The 17187-nt window shown below is 30.8% G+C and overlaps 2 protein-coding genes across 3 annotated transcripts; both read right to left on the bottom strand.

Moving 5' to 3' along the window:
- Positions 1-3454: 3454 nt before the first annotated feature.
- LOC140892633 (uncharacterized) lies at positions 3455-5226 on the bottom strand. The gene is made up of 6 exons (XM_073301577.1): positions 5086-5226; positions 4894-4988; positions 4697-4797; positions 4325-4394; positions 3862-3905; positions 3455-3711 (listed from the first exon to the last, which is right to left on the bottom strand). The coding sequence occupies exons 1-6, from the start codon at positions 5096-5098 to the stop codon at positions 3615-3617; spliced, it is 420 nt and encodes a 139-aa protein (XP_073157678.1). The 5' UTR covers positions 5099-5226; the 3' UTR covers positions 3455-3614.
- Positions 5227-6905: 1679 nt separating this feature from the next.
- Positions 6906-9494, bottom strand: LOC140887764 (inorganic phosphate transporter 1-4-like). Of its 2 annotated transcripts, none has more exons than XM_073295223.1 (2): positions 9259-9494; positions 6906-8671 (listed from the first exon to the last, which is right to left on the bottom strand). In XM_073295223.1, the coding sequence occupies exon 2, from the start codon at positions 8646-8648 to the stop codon at positions 7041-7043; it is 1608 nt and encodes a 535-aa protein (XP_073151324.1). In that variant the 5' UTR covers positions 8649-8671; positions 9259-9494; the 3' UTR covers positions 6906-7040. The 2 variants fall into 2 exon arrangements, with proteins under 2 accessions (XP_073151324.1, XP_073151322.1); XM_073295221.1 differs by having other exon boundaries at positions 9337-9493.
- Positions 9495-17187: the final 7693 nt, after the last annotated feature.

Here is a 17187-nt window from a genome sequence, read left to right as displayed (position 1 = left end):
AATTAATTAATAATAAGTTTAATTAAATGAAAAGGCTATAATAATATATTAGTGTCCCACGCACGTGTTGCATGCTTATATGATTGATCTTTATTTTTATTTTTTATTTTTAAAAATAGGATTATCGATTATTTTGTTATATTTTAAATTAGAAAAAAAAAATTTGGTCCATTAACTTGTTCATGTTTTGGTATTGTTCAATTAATTTTTCAAATTTTGATTTTGGTACAATAACTTTTAATTTTCAGTGATTTTGGTGGCCAACTGCACACGTCAAAACTAAATTTTTAAAAGTTATAATGGACAAATTAAAACCAAAATATGAACAAGTTAATGGACCAAAAAACATATTTCTCCATTAAATCACTATTTGGGATAACAATAAGGCGACTACACTGTGTTATATATTTTGTAAGGGATAGTGTGTGATTTTTTTTAAAGGGGAAATTAATTGGTGTCACAAAGTTACACCAAATTCTTTTAATATAAAGGTTTGTGATCACTTGATATAAAGTACAGAATTATATTCGAAATATCAAATATGTACGTGAAATATAAGTAAGTAGTAAAAAATTTTAAATCCTATTTATAGATAAATATTTGTAAAACTTAAAATTTATTAACGTAATTCATATAAAAATAATTTTTAAGAATGTTCGTCCAAAGTAAACAAAAGGATGCTCGAGAGTCGAGAGTGGTGGAATGGGTCACTCAGTCTCATGCTTGGAAATAATTTTATATTTTATCTGTCTGAAAAATAAAACTCTCTTTTGGCTCTCATTCACTCTTTCAAATATCACAAATTAAAATCTGAAAAACATTAATATACTCAAATAATATTACTTTAATCAATATTTACATGAAGAAATTAAAAAAATATTAATAAAAAAATAATTTGTATGTCTAGAGTTATAACTAAAATATAAATTGGCATACCATTGGAGATGTTTTTAAATCATTTAATTAATAGTCCACTCCTCTCAACTTTGAAGAGGTGCTCTTTATGGGATATTGTCAAAAGTCTCAAAGATATCTATATTTATGAATATTTTCGCGGCTGCTTACAATTGATCAAGGAATAACTAATACCACTAACCAAAAATAAAATAAAATAAATTATAATGCATTTTATAAAGAAAAAATATCATTTTACAACTACGCACAACTCAAGTCAATTAACTTCATCAATATCGATCTAAAAATATCATTTTATAACCACAAGACCCGATAGAAAACGATAAAAGTTGTAGTATTGATGGTTTGTTTTGTTTGCAAAATGTTATAGCTAGCGAGTAGTGATGAGTGACACAAATATAAGTCAAATATAGAATAATTTAAATTTCATGTCTCGATTGATCTTTTAACATGGATAATTATTATTCATAAAAAACAATATGGTCATTTCTAATTAATACTTTGTGTAACCAACTTAATTCCGATCAGATAAATTTAAAACCAATCAACTTGTTAATTTATAAAAATAATAATAATAATTGATTGACAGTGCAACAACTCAAATACCACGTTTAAACTATTTCTCTAATCTCTTATAGAAACAATTGTTGCTTGAAGTATAAGCTTCGCACGGTTGCAGTTGGCTACAAAAAGTAATATATACTATATGTTTGATTTCATTAAATTTCGTTTATATTATTAATATCCAAAAATGATGCACCATCACTGCCACTATACTAAATCAATAAGAGATGCATTGATTTTACCATCGAAAAAGGCATGTTTCCCCGTTGAACCTTGAATCATATCTCATGCATGAACCTTGAAATTATTAAAAAAAAATAAAAAAGAGAAAATGGATAGAAACTAGTACTATACACTATTCGTTCACTAATTCTTTTATTTCCTAGTATATTCTCAATTATATAGTTTATAAAACCACATTAGCTGTTAAATCGTATTACACAAACTTTGTACGATATGTTTGTTCGAAAAATTATTGGTAAAGAAAATCAAATTCTTGATCATTTACCAAACATTCTTCAATCTAACCAACTCATATACCCCTCAAGACTTTGTCCACTTATTCTTGATCACATGTCATATACATAAAATATAAATAATCACCAACATTTTCATAATATTTATTGATTAAAATTAAATATTCAAGGGAAAAAAATCATAAATTTATTTCAAGAAATCTCAGCGAAGGAATTTAATTTTATCCCTAATTACTTTGATTAATTGTTATAAACAAATTTAGTGTTTATGGATACTAACTAAGTGGTGCGAGAGTAAATCGACACTTCTATGAATAGATCAAAAAAGGGTCATTTTCTTGAAGCACTAATTAAGATGAGGCATCACCTCGATCCATATTAATCAGTATTTTAATGAACCCAAATCAAAAAAAAAGATATCTTATTTATAATATTATGCAGCCTTTAATATGATATACTACTTTTATAAAATTTCATTAATCACGTGACAATTCGACTTAATTCATGTTTGGTAATCATAATTTCAATTTTCAGACACTAGTGACTTGTTGGAAAATGATCTGCCTAGCATATATAATAATAAAAAATTGTGTAAAAGGTAGCAAGTCAAATGGTAATTATGTCACTTGTCTATTTAGTTAGTACTTTATTAGCTTAATAATTTGATGATGCGAACAAATTTTTCACTTTATGTAAAGCTTTACCAAAGGGGGATTATTAATATTTTTTTCTTGGTGTGCGAATTGATAAAGATACCATCTTAAACGACTAAAACCAAAGAGTGCCGCCTACCCACTTCCATCATTAGCTAGCTACTTCGTTTCACCACTATAATCCCACTTAGTCACACTCGATCCCACTTAGTCACACTCGAGCGTGAAGACTCTGGCTCCACACTCGTGCGAACGCAATTATGCAATGAGCTCTTATAATAACTATTTTGTATCTATCTTTACTTTACGTAAATAGTCGATCCAAGTTGTTATGAGAGTTAATCTCACTTAGTTAAAAACGATATAAGTTCCATCACGAAAACGAGCGTTCAGCGGTGAGTCTATTTGGACTCAAAACTCAAGAATTTCTATGCTACAAATGCAACCAGCAACTACAATCACATGTCAGTCAGTATATTAGCCAACTATTTAAGGAATAAAAGATCCACGAATTGAACAAGAGTGGTATTGCTCAGACTCGGAGAAAATAATATGCTTCCATCCACGGTCGACCATCATCCTAGATCTATATCATAAGCATTCCTCATGCTCAGGCTAAAAGAAATAATGATTGATTTTCCGACTCAGAGAAACAGCGAATATGTAACAAACATTGATAGATATATAAAAAACATGGCTGAAATCTCCATAGAAGATGTAAAATAGACAAAATTTGGAGACAGCGTGGTGGCAAACTATCATTCCGTCATGTTAGCTTGTATATCGTTTTTTTACTGAAGACGAATAATCCGGAAATAATGGATAGGTTTGAAAAGGTAAATGAACTTTGCACCAGAAACAGAAATTAGTTCTATATATACATGCCAGATGGTTTAGATATTGTTCGAAACAAGATAATTTTCTGCAAATTATATCTGTTTCACAACCACCAAAAACCTTCTATAGCTGAAAATGCACAAACTCCAGTCGAAAAAAGAAATGAGGGCTACATCAAATCAGCATCATCTTCATAGTCACAGTCAACTTCGCTTGATTGCCTTTTCTTTGCCTCTCTTGGTCCTCTACCTTTCTTTGGTTTTCCCCTATCAAATGTATCGAGCCCATGATATAGATATCGCTTTTAAAATGTAGTTTTTAGGTGAGATGGATCCTCAACAGATTAATATACGAAGTCACTAAATATATCAAAACTGAGGATAGACTGACTAGCTATGAGAAAAAGGAAAACTTACGGTCCATTAGCTGCTATACCACCGTCCCGTGCAACTTCTTCGGCCTGATACACAAAGTGAATAGGGAAACTCATATCACATCAAGATGACTACTTTTCAAGAAAATGAATAGCACCAAGTCCCACCACAACTCTTTTTACAAACTATACTTCCATGCAATACATATATGAAGCTGTCTGAGAACAGAAAATACGGCTTCAATGACCACAACCAAAATCGAATTAACACATGCAAATTAAAATATAAAATAAGGAATCAAAAAGACACTGGTGGTAGCCAATCTCAAAGTATCCGCAATTTGTGTAAATCATCATCCATTCAAGTATCCGCAAAGCCAGCATATGCAAGAAAAATGAATCGCAGGTTTCCAATAACAATCAAGCACACATTAGTTGATTTAGCCATAAGAAAATAATATTGTGAATACATTAGGGAAAAAGATTGAGACAAGCAAAAGGCATACAGCTGGTGAAGTGACTGAAGATAACGAAAAGAGCCTATCTTCAGGCTGAAACTTCCGGGATCGTTTCAAGCTGCAATGTAAATGTTAATTAGGAGGTAGTAAAGAACACCACTGTATATAACATGCAAGAAAAGCAAGTCACCTGAAATGAACACATAAAAGAAACTTTAAAACATGAAAAGAGCTGAATGGAATCGAATCCTAGACACACTCGAGAAGCATTGATTGGTGCCAAACGAGCTTTAGTTTTTAGTCAACTTATCTTTTAATGCACAAGGTGGTGTATTATTTCACACACTCATCCATTTTTCAGCATATTTCTGAATAAAAACTAGGAGTCAAAGAAAGGTAAGCATGCCAAGAAAACATTACAGAGCAGTATTCTTGGAGGATGACAAAAACCCTTCAAAACCTTTCAAAACATTGCCACATTGGCTTGGATCCTGTAAATAAATCGTCTCCATATCATATACCTACAGAATCACATCCAAGAAAAAAAATTAAAGAAATTTATGATCACATAAAGTACAACCATACAAAAATACCAAAAAAAGGAACCATTATTTCACCTGTTTCTCTATATTCCGAAGTTCTTCATGCAGTTTGGCCCTCTTGCATAAAAGTGCAGTCAGCATCGCAGAAGGGTTTGAAGTAGTTCGTTGTCCTGTGAAAATTGGTCAAAAAAGGAAACGAAAGATGCGAGACCAAATGATGCGATTGAAATATACATATGAAAAGGGTTGCTGAAATGGTTGATTTACCTTCAGAATCCATGTTGCTACGAGATTCAATGGGCTCCGATCAACGTTGTATTACTGTTTCTTCCTCGTTTTTGTGTTCCTGCCCAGCGCGATCAAGAAACCATGAAACGGGGTGCTCGAGGAACGTCGTCGTTTAGAAGGTAAAACCCCTAATTTCAAATTTTGATAAAAAGGGTAACTTTGGTTTGTTAATTAATAAATTAAATTAAATGATTTCAAACAAAAAATTTAAATTAAATTAAATAATACATTAAAATATATATAATTCCCAAGTGACCGGGGTTTCTTAAAGATAGATTCAATTTTTAAAAAAAAATTCTTAAAGTATAATATTTTAATGTATGAATGAAATATATGAAATTTATTTACATGAATGTTAAATAAATCAAATAAATTATTACTATTTAAAAGAAATAAACTAAGAATGATCATATTAGTAATACCAATAACAATAAATAATACATTTAAAAAAAATAATGTGAAATAAATTTATAATATTATTGTTATAAATATTTAAAATAAATACATTGAAAAAATCAACAAAAGTAATGAAATAATTTTAGGGAAATTAAGATTTATTGTTAGATTATTTGTCTAAAGAAATAAGTCAAACCAAATAAATGGGTTTTTTTAATAATGTATTAATTTCTATTAAATTCAGTTTATATGATAATTTTAAAAAATAAAACTTACAATTTTTAATTTTTTTCGACATTCAGTTTTTTGGATAATAGCTGAAATAATTAATTTTAATTTGGTGCGATTAATTTAACATCATTTTTGTAATCAAACATTTGGTTGGTGGATGTGTTACTTATTACTCTTATTATTATTTTTATTCACAGCAATAATATTTCTTTATGAATTGTAGTTTTTATGCATTTGTTATTAATTATCATCATCAGTGACGCACCCAGGATTTCAATCAGGAGAGGCAAATTCAAAATCTTAAAAAATTAATATAACACAACGTATAATAAATGTCATATATTAACTTCTTTTTTTTTCTCTAACACATATCGATATAATTTCATAATTTGAAAATGCGAATAATAGCTCATTATCAACTGTCTCAAATACACATCGCTCAATATGTGGTATCAAACAATCATTTAATAATATATCATCTCCCAACCTATTACGAATTGATTTTTTTTATGATTTTCATTGCTAAAAACACTCTTTACATTTATAATGGATATTAATAATGCTAAATTTAAAATTAAATATATATATATATCAAATGATATAATTGATGTTTATTTGATTAATCATTATTTTACAAGCAATTTTAAAAGACTAATTGCTACGTCGCATGCCAAAAATAAAGTTATCAAATTAGTTGTAGGATGTATTAACTCCATCAAAGAGAAATCAGATGGATAAAACTTAGCAAACTAAAGCTATTTTCGTTTAACACATTCAAATCAAAAGGTTTTTCGTTTTTTTTTTTCAAAAAAATATGTGGAACAATATAAAGCATAATGTCAAATCTATTATAGCCTAAAATAAATTATAAATTTATTCTTATCTTATTCATCAAAGATCATTGATCAATGAATAAGTAAATCAATATTTTATAGAAATATTATATACATAATACTAAGTTATTTTTTTTAAAAAAAAAATAAAGGAGGTGGTTTCACAATTAACTTTGTATTTAAAAGATAGATCATGTATATAGTACTAAATTTTTTAAAAATTTCAAGGGTCGCACCCTTTCATGTTCATTTTATATTTTAATGCTGAAAAAATAACAAAATATATATTTCTACCATATAAAAACCGAAATGGATTTCATAATATCTACAAAAAGAAAAAAAAAAAGAAGAAATGCATGCATTTGCTTCCTCCTGAATTGTGGAGTCTCATTGCAATTACGGGTTCATTCTGAAATCAAGAACAATATAAATCCAACACAAAAAGGGGGAAAAAAAAAAAACAGAGAGGAGATTTTATGCTACGGGAACTGTCCTGTTGCTGCTGCTACCAGATTCCTCGTTAGTGTCCTGGTTTTCTCCGGACATCTCCTCCAGAGACTTTCCCTTGGATTCCGGCACCAAGAAAGTGAACAACAAGCCTAAAAGATTTACAACACCTAGTACGATGAGCGAATTCTTGACCCCGATTCCAGCCGGATATCCGGCATCAGCCTTTTTAGGGTCCTGGTTCTGTGCCAGGTACAAGAATCCGAAAGCGCCGATTATGGCTCCCAGTTTACCAGATGCAGCTGATATACCATGGCACGTGGACCGCAGCCTTGCTGGGAAAATCTCCGCTGGCACGACGAATGTGGTTGCGTTTGGACCGAAATTGGCGAAGAAGAAGGTGAGCGAGTACATGGCCACGAACCCGATCCGGTTCTCTGGAAGAGTCCAGTGGTGGTAAGGGAAGGCCAAGGCGAACATGAAGACGGTCATGAAGAAGAATCCGATTATCTGAATGGCGAATCTTCCGATTACATCGATGAGCGCCACTGTCACCCAGTATCCAGGGACCGTGCTGCACAGGGCTATCAGAGTTTGAGCCCTGGCAATGGTGAAAACTTCTTGAATTGCATTCATGGTTTTAGCAGCAGGGATCCATCCGATTGCACTGAAAATGTCTTTCTGGAACAGATTCTGGCTGTAAAACGCAATGTCCAGCAAAAACCAGGTGCTTGTAGTTCCAAGCAAGTGCAAACCATGGCGTTGGAGAAATTGTTTCGAAAACAAGCCGTATTCCACCTTGGGGCGCTGCTGCACCACAACACTCTGCTGCTGGGCCTCAATATCCATCTGCAACACCTTAGACATATCCGAAGCCGCCTGTTTCACGTTCTTCGCCACCAGGGCTGTGTAACGGGCTGTTTCCGGCATCTTCAGCCTCCAGTAAAATGTCAGCAAAGCAGGGACTGCACCAACCATCAAAATAATCCTCCAAACATAGTCCGCCTGAGGAATCGTGGAGCCTATGGGATCGACCTCGTAAGCAGGCGCCTTGAACTTGGCCTCAAACGCTGTAGAAATAATCATACCAAATATCCCTCCTGCGAGGATCCCAAATCCCTGCATAGCAAACACCGCCGCAATAAACGCGCCCCGAGTTTTCTTGTTAGCATACTCAGACATGATGGTGGCCGAAAGCGGGTAGTCTCCGCCAATACCGAAACCGAGCCAGAATCTGAAGAAGCAGAGAGTAGTCATCACGGATTTCGCGCTTCTCCCGAAAGAAAGACCCGACGCAATGGAGCAAAGGCACATGAGCATGAGGGTGACTCCGTAGACCCTTTTCCGTCCCAATTTGTCGCCGAGCCAGCCGAAGAAGAGCTGCCCTGCCAACGTCCCGCAGAGAGCAACGCCATTAACAGCTGCCGATACATTAGGAGGCAGGGTTCCCGGCTTAGGCGATCCGTCGACATGGTAGTATATGCGGCCCAGCATTTTGGTGACGAGTGATATGCAGAAGAGATCGTATGCATCGGTGAAAAATCCCATCCCCGCAATGATGATTGCCGTGAAATGGTACCATTGTGTCTTGGCTACATCCAGAGCACTCAGCACTTTCAAGTTTTCCCCCGACATTGTTTCTCTCTATTAATTTCTTTCTGCACAACAAAAATTAACAGCAGATATCAAACATATAAATATGGATGGATGAGTTATTTTACAAAATCTTGGGAAAAAATTGAATTAAAAAATCAGAGTAACAGAAGATAAATACAGCATAACCAATCGCCTACTTTTAAGGAGTAGGATTTGTTCGTTTGCCCTTTGTTACCTATTTTCTCTCAAAAATTTTCATATCTTCTCCAAATTTTCTTCAAACAAATCTGGATCGGATCCATAGATTCATGAACAAGAAATTATATGCATACAATTTTTCCAAATCACAACATTTGTTCAATTCGTTCCCATCCTCCATGGAAATCAACGAACAAGATAAAAGATTGGTACCTTAATTCTTGAAATTGTATATACAAATATTTTAACACGGAGAAATCAGATCGAAGACTGTTTATACATATATAATAAAAAAAAAACCAGTGACCACCTTTGCATGGAACAAGAAAAGAAAAAAAGATAAGATCCCATGAATACAACCCGACAAAAATAGGACGATGTTATATAAATAAATAAAGCATAAAAAAACATAAAATCGATCAATATTTGCATCATGCAAACAGATACGTACCCAATATTCTTCCGATTCTCAAAACCCAGAATATTAGTGTTAAAGAAACTCAGAAAATGTTACTATGAATTTAATTACCTTCTTAATTTGTGAAGAAGATGGGGATATGAAAATACAGAGGAGTGAATGGAGGAGGAAGAGTATTCTTGAATTAGAGAATGTATTTTGATTGTACAATTTTGTGGTTGTAAAAGTGTTTGGAGGTGAAATAAATACGGAGAGGTTGTGGGTATTTATACGGCGGAGGAAACTCAAACCGCCAAGGATCTTCGCCGGAATATTCCCTTCTTTTTCGGGTATCCTCAGTCATATACCAGTCAATATTTTGAGCCAACTCTTATCCTTTTACAAAAAAATTGGTTTATATTATTTATAATCGTAATAATCACGAAATCATCACCCATAGACTTGAGATTTTATTATAACAATTCAGTAATAAAATTTATGTAACGAAGATTTTTGTTGTTTTTTGGGTTGAATTCATATTTGTAATTTTTTTTCTTAAAAGGGTCGAGTAAAGTTTGAGATAATTATGAGTATATATGATGATTTTTTTGAAGGTTAAAGTTTGACATTAATAGTCGATAATAATAATAATCTAATGGTTTACTTATATTTTTTAGAGACAGAATTTTAGTTTTGAGAAAGATTACACGTTCTATTTTTTTAATTTATAGTGTAATATTTATTAAAGCACATAATCAGAAAATTTTATTGTATTTGCATAGTTGTATTTTTGGGAAAGATCGCAATATTTAATGCACATTATAACCACTTTTGACTTTTGACCAACAAAATTTTCTCGTCACGTTTTGGTTTACCTAGATTTTTCCCAAATTATCCGATTCCATTATGTTGGATCCTATAAAATTAATTATCATTTCTTTTTTTGAATGGTAAAATTAATTATCATTTCATCAAATTAATTTGGAAGGTGAATTTCATATGTAACTCATATATGATTTATTTACAATCTATCACAATTATTGTTGAAATTGTTTAACTCGATATATACAAATCATTATTTTAAATTTATCTTCTTGTTTATCCAAACAAACCAAGCAACTTGAAATCATTATTTTAAATTCATCAACCCAAGTACATCAAAATTAAACATAATGAACCAAATTAAGAATCGATTTTTTCAGTTAATAATTAATCAAACTGCTAAAAAAATTCAAAACATGAACTAAAGTATCTAAAAGTTAGGGTAGAAGAGTTAGGTCCTATGGATTGTGAAAATTTGGTCTTAACCGTGTATTTTTAAATTTTCAGTAATTTCGATTCTTTTTTAAAATAATACTACACACACGTTAATATTATATCGACATCGCATCGATAAAAAGATTAAGACGGCAAAATACAAACAAACAAAAATAACAGATTATAAATTAAACCAAAATCCAACAAATATTCATAGATAATATAAATCATGAAGAGACAAATATAAAATAATTGTAATTTTTCAATATTATTGTAAGATTCCTTAGTACAATAATATTATCACTAACTTTCCCATCTCCCACTGACTTGCATGTGCTCATCACTCGATTGCAAGTCCAATCTCAAGGGTTATAATTTAAAGCAGACTTTGTATTTCTTAATGGCCGCATATTTCTTTCCTTAAAATAGGAATTCCAAAAAAGAAGTATGATTAATTCCTCTCTTCCACCATTGTTTATTTTCCCATTATCACGAGTTCTATCTAGTGAGAACAAAAAATATGATTATAAGTTTTGCACCAAATACAGAGCTTATTCTAATTTACTTCCTTTTTAGTATTAATCAGATATTATAATATAATGAATACCCCGCCCGATTAAATTATAAAATTTGATAAGAAAACATAAAATAAAAAAAATCCATATCAAACATCACAAAATACAAAGAAATTTTATGTTGGGTGGATGCTTTTAATATTTGCCAATATAATCTGTGTAACTATCATATTTATGTGAAATCATTCTTATATGTAATGATTTTTATACTTTAATTTTGAGAAATTATGATCGAAAATGATAATTATGTAAAAAAGTAATTATGTTGATTACATGAACATCTAAGATAATTTAAATAAGTCATGTTCACGTATTTATGAAATAATAATTTATATGTAATGGTAAATATAAGGAAAAAATCAAACAGAAAAACGCCTGTATTATTAAACTCGTTATTGCTCCAATATGGGGCCAATTTTGAAGTTAGTTTGGAGCAACGAATCGAGTATTGGTGGCGGCGTCTCGCCTGATGCGCTGCACAATCTGATTAATTGTGATCGACAAGCAAACGAACACCTCAAATTAATTTACAGGCGAGATCGAGCGTTTGATCGCTCTAATATCACCGTTAAAATATATTGTCTAAAAGCAATAAATAATGTGTACCTTTTCAACGGAAAATAAGATACGGTTGTTAAATTTCTGACTCGATCTACAAGCAAGTTTCACGAACAAATCACACCAACAATAATTTGTTTGGTTGTGTGTATTGTGTGTGTCTGTATTATTCATGTATCTGCCAACTATAGGACTACTTATATTTATATTTTAAAGGACTCCTGGTATGGTCTGACTGAAATTCTAGTCCATTTCAAACTGTGAATACAATTTAATATATCAAATATTTTATATTAAATGATATATTATGAGATAATATTATTGATATATCTAATATTTTAATTACAATATATGTAAAATACCAAACACATTAAATATCGCAATAATATCCAATAATTAGTGTTATCTGGACTACGCAATCTTAATGTATTGTTGATTGGTTTATGTATTTAGGCCCGTTTGGTAGGGCTGATAACTCAAAGATTAATACTTAGTTCAATGTTTGTCTCGTTTTTAATTCAACTCTGGATAACCAAGGGCCCGTGATAATTCACTGTACGAGCCTGAAAAGAGCAGATTATGTGTCCTCCATTTCAGAAGGTATTGGAGTCACGCTTTGAACAGTATCTCGGACAAGCAGTGGATGTTACCTTTTTACCCTTCACCATTTTCGCATATTTTTCGCCGTTGTGCAGAATGAAGTTGCGAGACAGTGGGGAAACGCAAGAATTACGATGCAGTGATTTGTACGATTTTGGGCAAACGGAAACCCAAAATCATCAGTATTGATGTTCTTCCGGACAATTGTTTGTTTTTCAAAGTTTAGAGACCAAATAATATTGCAAAAATTTTACACCAAACCAAGAATTGGTAAATTACAACTAATCCTGGACGAGGGATTACTCCATCATGAACCACCATCAAACTTTTCAATTCAATTCATACTACTAAGCACCTATTATTCCACGGGCATATGATTCAAATAAATTGTAATAAATTGGAAGAAGGATAGTTGTTATTCTCTAAAGAAAACATTCACATCTCGACAGGGAGAAGATTTCACCATCCCCGTATTCCGGTCGAAGTATCCGTAGTGGAGTAACATAGGTCTCACCCAAAGACACCAAACGGTGAAAATCCACGGCCGAGCAAGAACTACGGAGGAGCAAAAATTTTAACGACTACAAGAATTGAAAAAGTATAAGAGATCGACAGAAGCCGTGGAGGACAAATCTCGGTAAAAGCCGATGAGGACATATCTGCTAAGGAGGCCAGAAATTTTTGGTGTAGAGGATATAGGAAATGAGATCCAAGTTTCTACGCTCGAATTATGATTTGGTACTTGCATCGTAAAATCAAATATTTGACAGGGTTATTTTTGGCATATAACAAAATATTTAATATTTTATCCCTATCACAAACAACCAACCAAACAAATACCCATTTTTTGAATATCTTTTATAATCAACTTAACAATCCCATTTTTTCTCAATCATACATAATACCATCATACATAATATAGTGTACACATGATTATACATTATAAATAAACAATAGGAAAAATTCTATTTTTTGATCTTGTTATTTTTTTCTTGTTGTCGATCATTGTAATTCTTCTTCTTCTTCTTTCAATTTTAATCATTTTTTTTATTAAATAATGACGTTTGTTTCCACATCTAACTCAAATTTTTAATGACCATAAATTACTCATAAGAGTCAACTTGCTTTCCTGTGAGCATATCTTTGTTCCTCTCTATAATATTTTTAGGGTCCGTTTGAAGTTAGGTATTATTAATTTATGTATAAATAGTCTTATCTAGTCTCACGGCTTTTTTACTATATTATTTATCCATCTTTCAATTATTTATCTCACATCAATCAAATTATTAATTAATTATCTTACATCAATCAAAATCAAATTATTAAATTTAAATTATTATATTAACCTTCATAAATAATATTATTCATATTTTGTTAATTATTAAAAAGATAAAATAGTAATTTATTATTTTTTTATAAAATATAATTAATCAAATCAGACAAACTATAATCTATGAATCAAATCAAATATTATATTAACTATAATTTTTTATATATTTTTTATTACAAAATATTACTTATTTTTATATTATTTATTTTATCACCCACTTCAAACGAGCCTTTAATTTATAGCAGCATTGGCGCTGGTTACGGACCCGTGACACAAGACAAATGTATATATGTCGATTCGATTTCTTAAACAAAATTATGATATGTAGTTTAATTAGTAACGATCGAACAACTTTTCTTTGCTCAACTTAAGCAATAACACATTCTCAGTGTCAGTCAATTAGTTAAATAGTATTTTATCTCTGAAAATTCTTATATAATTAATATATAACCATTCATATATGATCATTAAATAAGTTGCTAAAATTTAAATTTTAATGAAACATAAAAATATGTTCAACAAAAATGAGTACACATTTTCACTTGTTTTTCCTTGAAATTTAAAAATATCAGATCTCATCACTAGTTTTATTTTATTTTTTTACGTGGGAACCCGCAACCACTACCTTTCGGTGCGCTCTGGTAAACCCCCGGACTAACGTAATAGCCTGCAAACTACGCTAGTCAGGTAAACTACATTAAGCAAGCCTTCTGTGACAAACTAGTCCAAAAAGGTGTTGACAAAGGGAATCGAACTCCTGACCTATGGCCAAAAGTTCACATACTCCACCAACTTGAACACCCCTTGGAGACCTCATCACTAGTTTTTATTTTATTTTTTTATTGCATTTGGAGGTTGTAGAGTTGGTCTGAAATCTGGATGGTTTCTCAACGTAATAAATGAACATCATACATAGTTGTCGAAATTCTAAACCACAGACCAATTTGTTTTTTTTTTTTGAAAAAAAAAGGAAGAAAAAAAGCTGATGTAGAGAATGCGACACTAGGAGAAAAAAAATTGAAAATTAGAGATTGACCAAGTTGATGGCCTAAGTGGACTATTGGCTAGAAGTCATGAGTTCAATTTTTCCTACCAACACCTTCTTGGACTAGTCTGACACAAAAGACTTGCCTAGTGTGATTTATCTGACTAGCGTAGTTTGAAGGATATTACGTTATTTCGGGGATTTACCCAGTGCACACCTAAAAAATAGCGACTGCGAGTTACCACATCATAAAAAAAATTAAATAAAATGAGCACGCTTCCGACATATGCAATTGGTTTGTGAGTAACTATTTATATAACTTTAGAAAATTAGCAAAAAAAAAAGTACCATACAAAATTTGGTCTCGGAAAAATCTATTGAAATTTTTTGTCTGATAAATTTATTTTATTAAATTATCATCACGAAACATCCAATTGGTCAAATCTAGTATTTAATTAACATAATAAATTTTGACAAAAAAATATATTTTTGGAAATGAAAATTTTGTGGAATATTTGACTTTTTCTGAAAAATAAATTTCGTTTTTCTTTCAATCGTTTTATGATCTCAGTATATAGCTTCCCGAAATTCCTGTTTTTTTTAAAATACAACTTTAGGTGAGGTTGGGGATTATTTATTTATTTATTTATTTATTATTATTATTTTTTTTTACCAGAAATGAAATCCACGACTTGTCTTTTTGTGGGAGAGGTTTATGTACTACTCACCCACGAGACAATCGCAAATTCTTATTTATGAGTCAATGAGTAGTAGTCAATCGACGATAACTCTATATAATTATTAAGTGGACCAAATTCTAGTTTCCTAGAAGTTGCAATAAGTAGATTACTGCCGGATTTGGATTATTTGTTGTCCAACGAAAACAGTATCTGGTGATGTTTTGTTTTGTTTTTGGTGAGATGTTCACGTGAACATATATCTTAATTGGAAAAAATAAAAATTGCAACAAAACGATATCGTTTCATTGTACAGTTCAGGGTATTGTTTTTCTTGAACAATAGAAGATCCAGGTTCCTTAATTTGGTCCATTACGGTCGTTTGAACTAAGAATAATGACATCAATAATTTCAAGGGCTATAAAATTGATTAGTATTATCTGTACCACGCAATTTTAATGTATTGTTATATATTAGGCTTATATATTCATAGACGTTGCATATGATTATATATTAAATAAACAAAAGGAAAAATTCTATTTTTGGATCTTGTTATTTTTTTTCTTGTTGTTGATCATTTTACTTCTTAATATTTATCTTTTATTTTCAATTTTAATCATTTTTTAATTAAAGAATGTGACGTTTGTTTTCACATCTAACTTAAATTTTTTATGACCATAAATTACTCATAAGAGTCAGACTTGCTTTCCTGTGAGCCGATCTTTGTCCCTCTCTATAATAATTTTTAGTTATAGCAGCCTTGGCGTTGGTTACGGGCCCGTGACACAAGACAAATGTATATATGTCGATTCGACTTATTAAACAAAATCATTATTTTTAAGATATATGTATAGTTTAATTAGTAACGAACAACTTTTCTTTGCCTCAACTTAAGCAATAATAAATTCTCAGTTTCAGTCAATTAGTTAAATAGTATTTTATCTCTGAAAATCCTTATATAATTAATTTTATATAACCAGTCATATATGATCATTAAATAAGTTGCTAAAATTTAAAATTCAATTAAAAATATGTTCAACAAAAATGAGTACCATATATTTTCACTTCCTTGAATCCTTGAAATTTAAAATTTACCAGATCTCATCACTTGTTTTTTCTTAATGCTATCTTATTCTTAACTAGTGAGTGCCCACCCGTGTTGCATATGTGTAAGATAATAAATAAATATCTTACATAGTTGTCGAAATTTTAGACCAAAGACCAATTTTGGAAAAAAAAAAATGAAGAAAAAAGCTGATGTAGAGAATGCGACACTACGAGAAAAAAAAACTGAAGATTAGAGATTGATAATAGGCCTGTATTTTATAATAGAGACCGATCAGTGACCAATTTTTCCCGATAACAAAATGTTGGGTCTCTCTAATTCTTAGACCAGCATAATCTGTCGATCTCTAATTAAATTAGCGACTAAATTTTCTGCAACGGAATTTGAAGAAATTTTGTTGAACACCTAGCAATTAAATTCCACACAGCAGTTGGAAAAAAAAAATAATGAAATTGTAGAAAGAAAGTGACTAGAGACGTTGATTGATTTTAGTGTTTAATGGTTGTGCCTACTGGAATATAGCTATGCAAATGGAATGGGTTTAATTTTACACAGTTCAGAATTGGGTACCAAAAATTATGATATGACGTGGAGCAGAGTTTTACCATATATATCTAGCCCTTTTTTGTTTATTAAATAATTGGTAAATAATAAATATAATGGCCATAAATAAATGTTGTTAAATATATAATATGATTTATATATAATGTATATAATTAAGTAATGATAATATTTATTAAAAATTAAGAATAAATAATTAAATAAAGATTTTAATTTTTACCTTTTGACTAATTTTAAGTAGAAATAATCCCTTAAAACATTCACAATAATTTCAAGCTGCCATGTATGACCTTGAAACTTAATTAAATAACACTTCACTTGATCAATGCCAAATAATATCCCAACAAGCATATATATATATATAATATAGAAAC

The sequence above is a fragment of the Henckelia pumila genome, chromosome 3, assembly GCF_033568475.1.
Source record: "Henckelia pumila isolate YLH828 chromosome 3, ASM3356847v2, whole genome shotgun sequence".
Lineage (NCBI taxonomy): Eukaryota > Viridiplantae > Streptophyta > Magnoliopsida > Lamiales > Gesneriaceae > Henckelia > Henckelia pumila.
Note: the sequence above shows the minus strand (reverse complement) of the source record. Positions and strands in the feature narration are given on the sequence as shown.

Coding starts and splice junctions, on each gene's coding strand:
- LOC140892633 (XM_073301577.1), bottom strand. Junction 4,798..4,893: donor TTCGGAATATAGAGAAACAG/GTGAAATAATGG, acceptor GTGATTCTGTAG/GTATATGATATGGAGACGAT. Junction 3,712..3,861: donor GGTATAGCAGCTAATGGACC/GTAAGTTTTCCT, acceptor TACATTTGATAG/GGGAAAACCAAAGAAAGGTA.
- LOC140887764 (XM_073295223.1), bottom strand. CDS start 8,648: ATGTCGGGGGAAAACTTGAAAGTGCTGAGTGCTCTGGATGTAGCCAAG.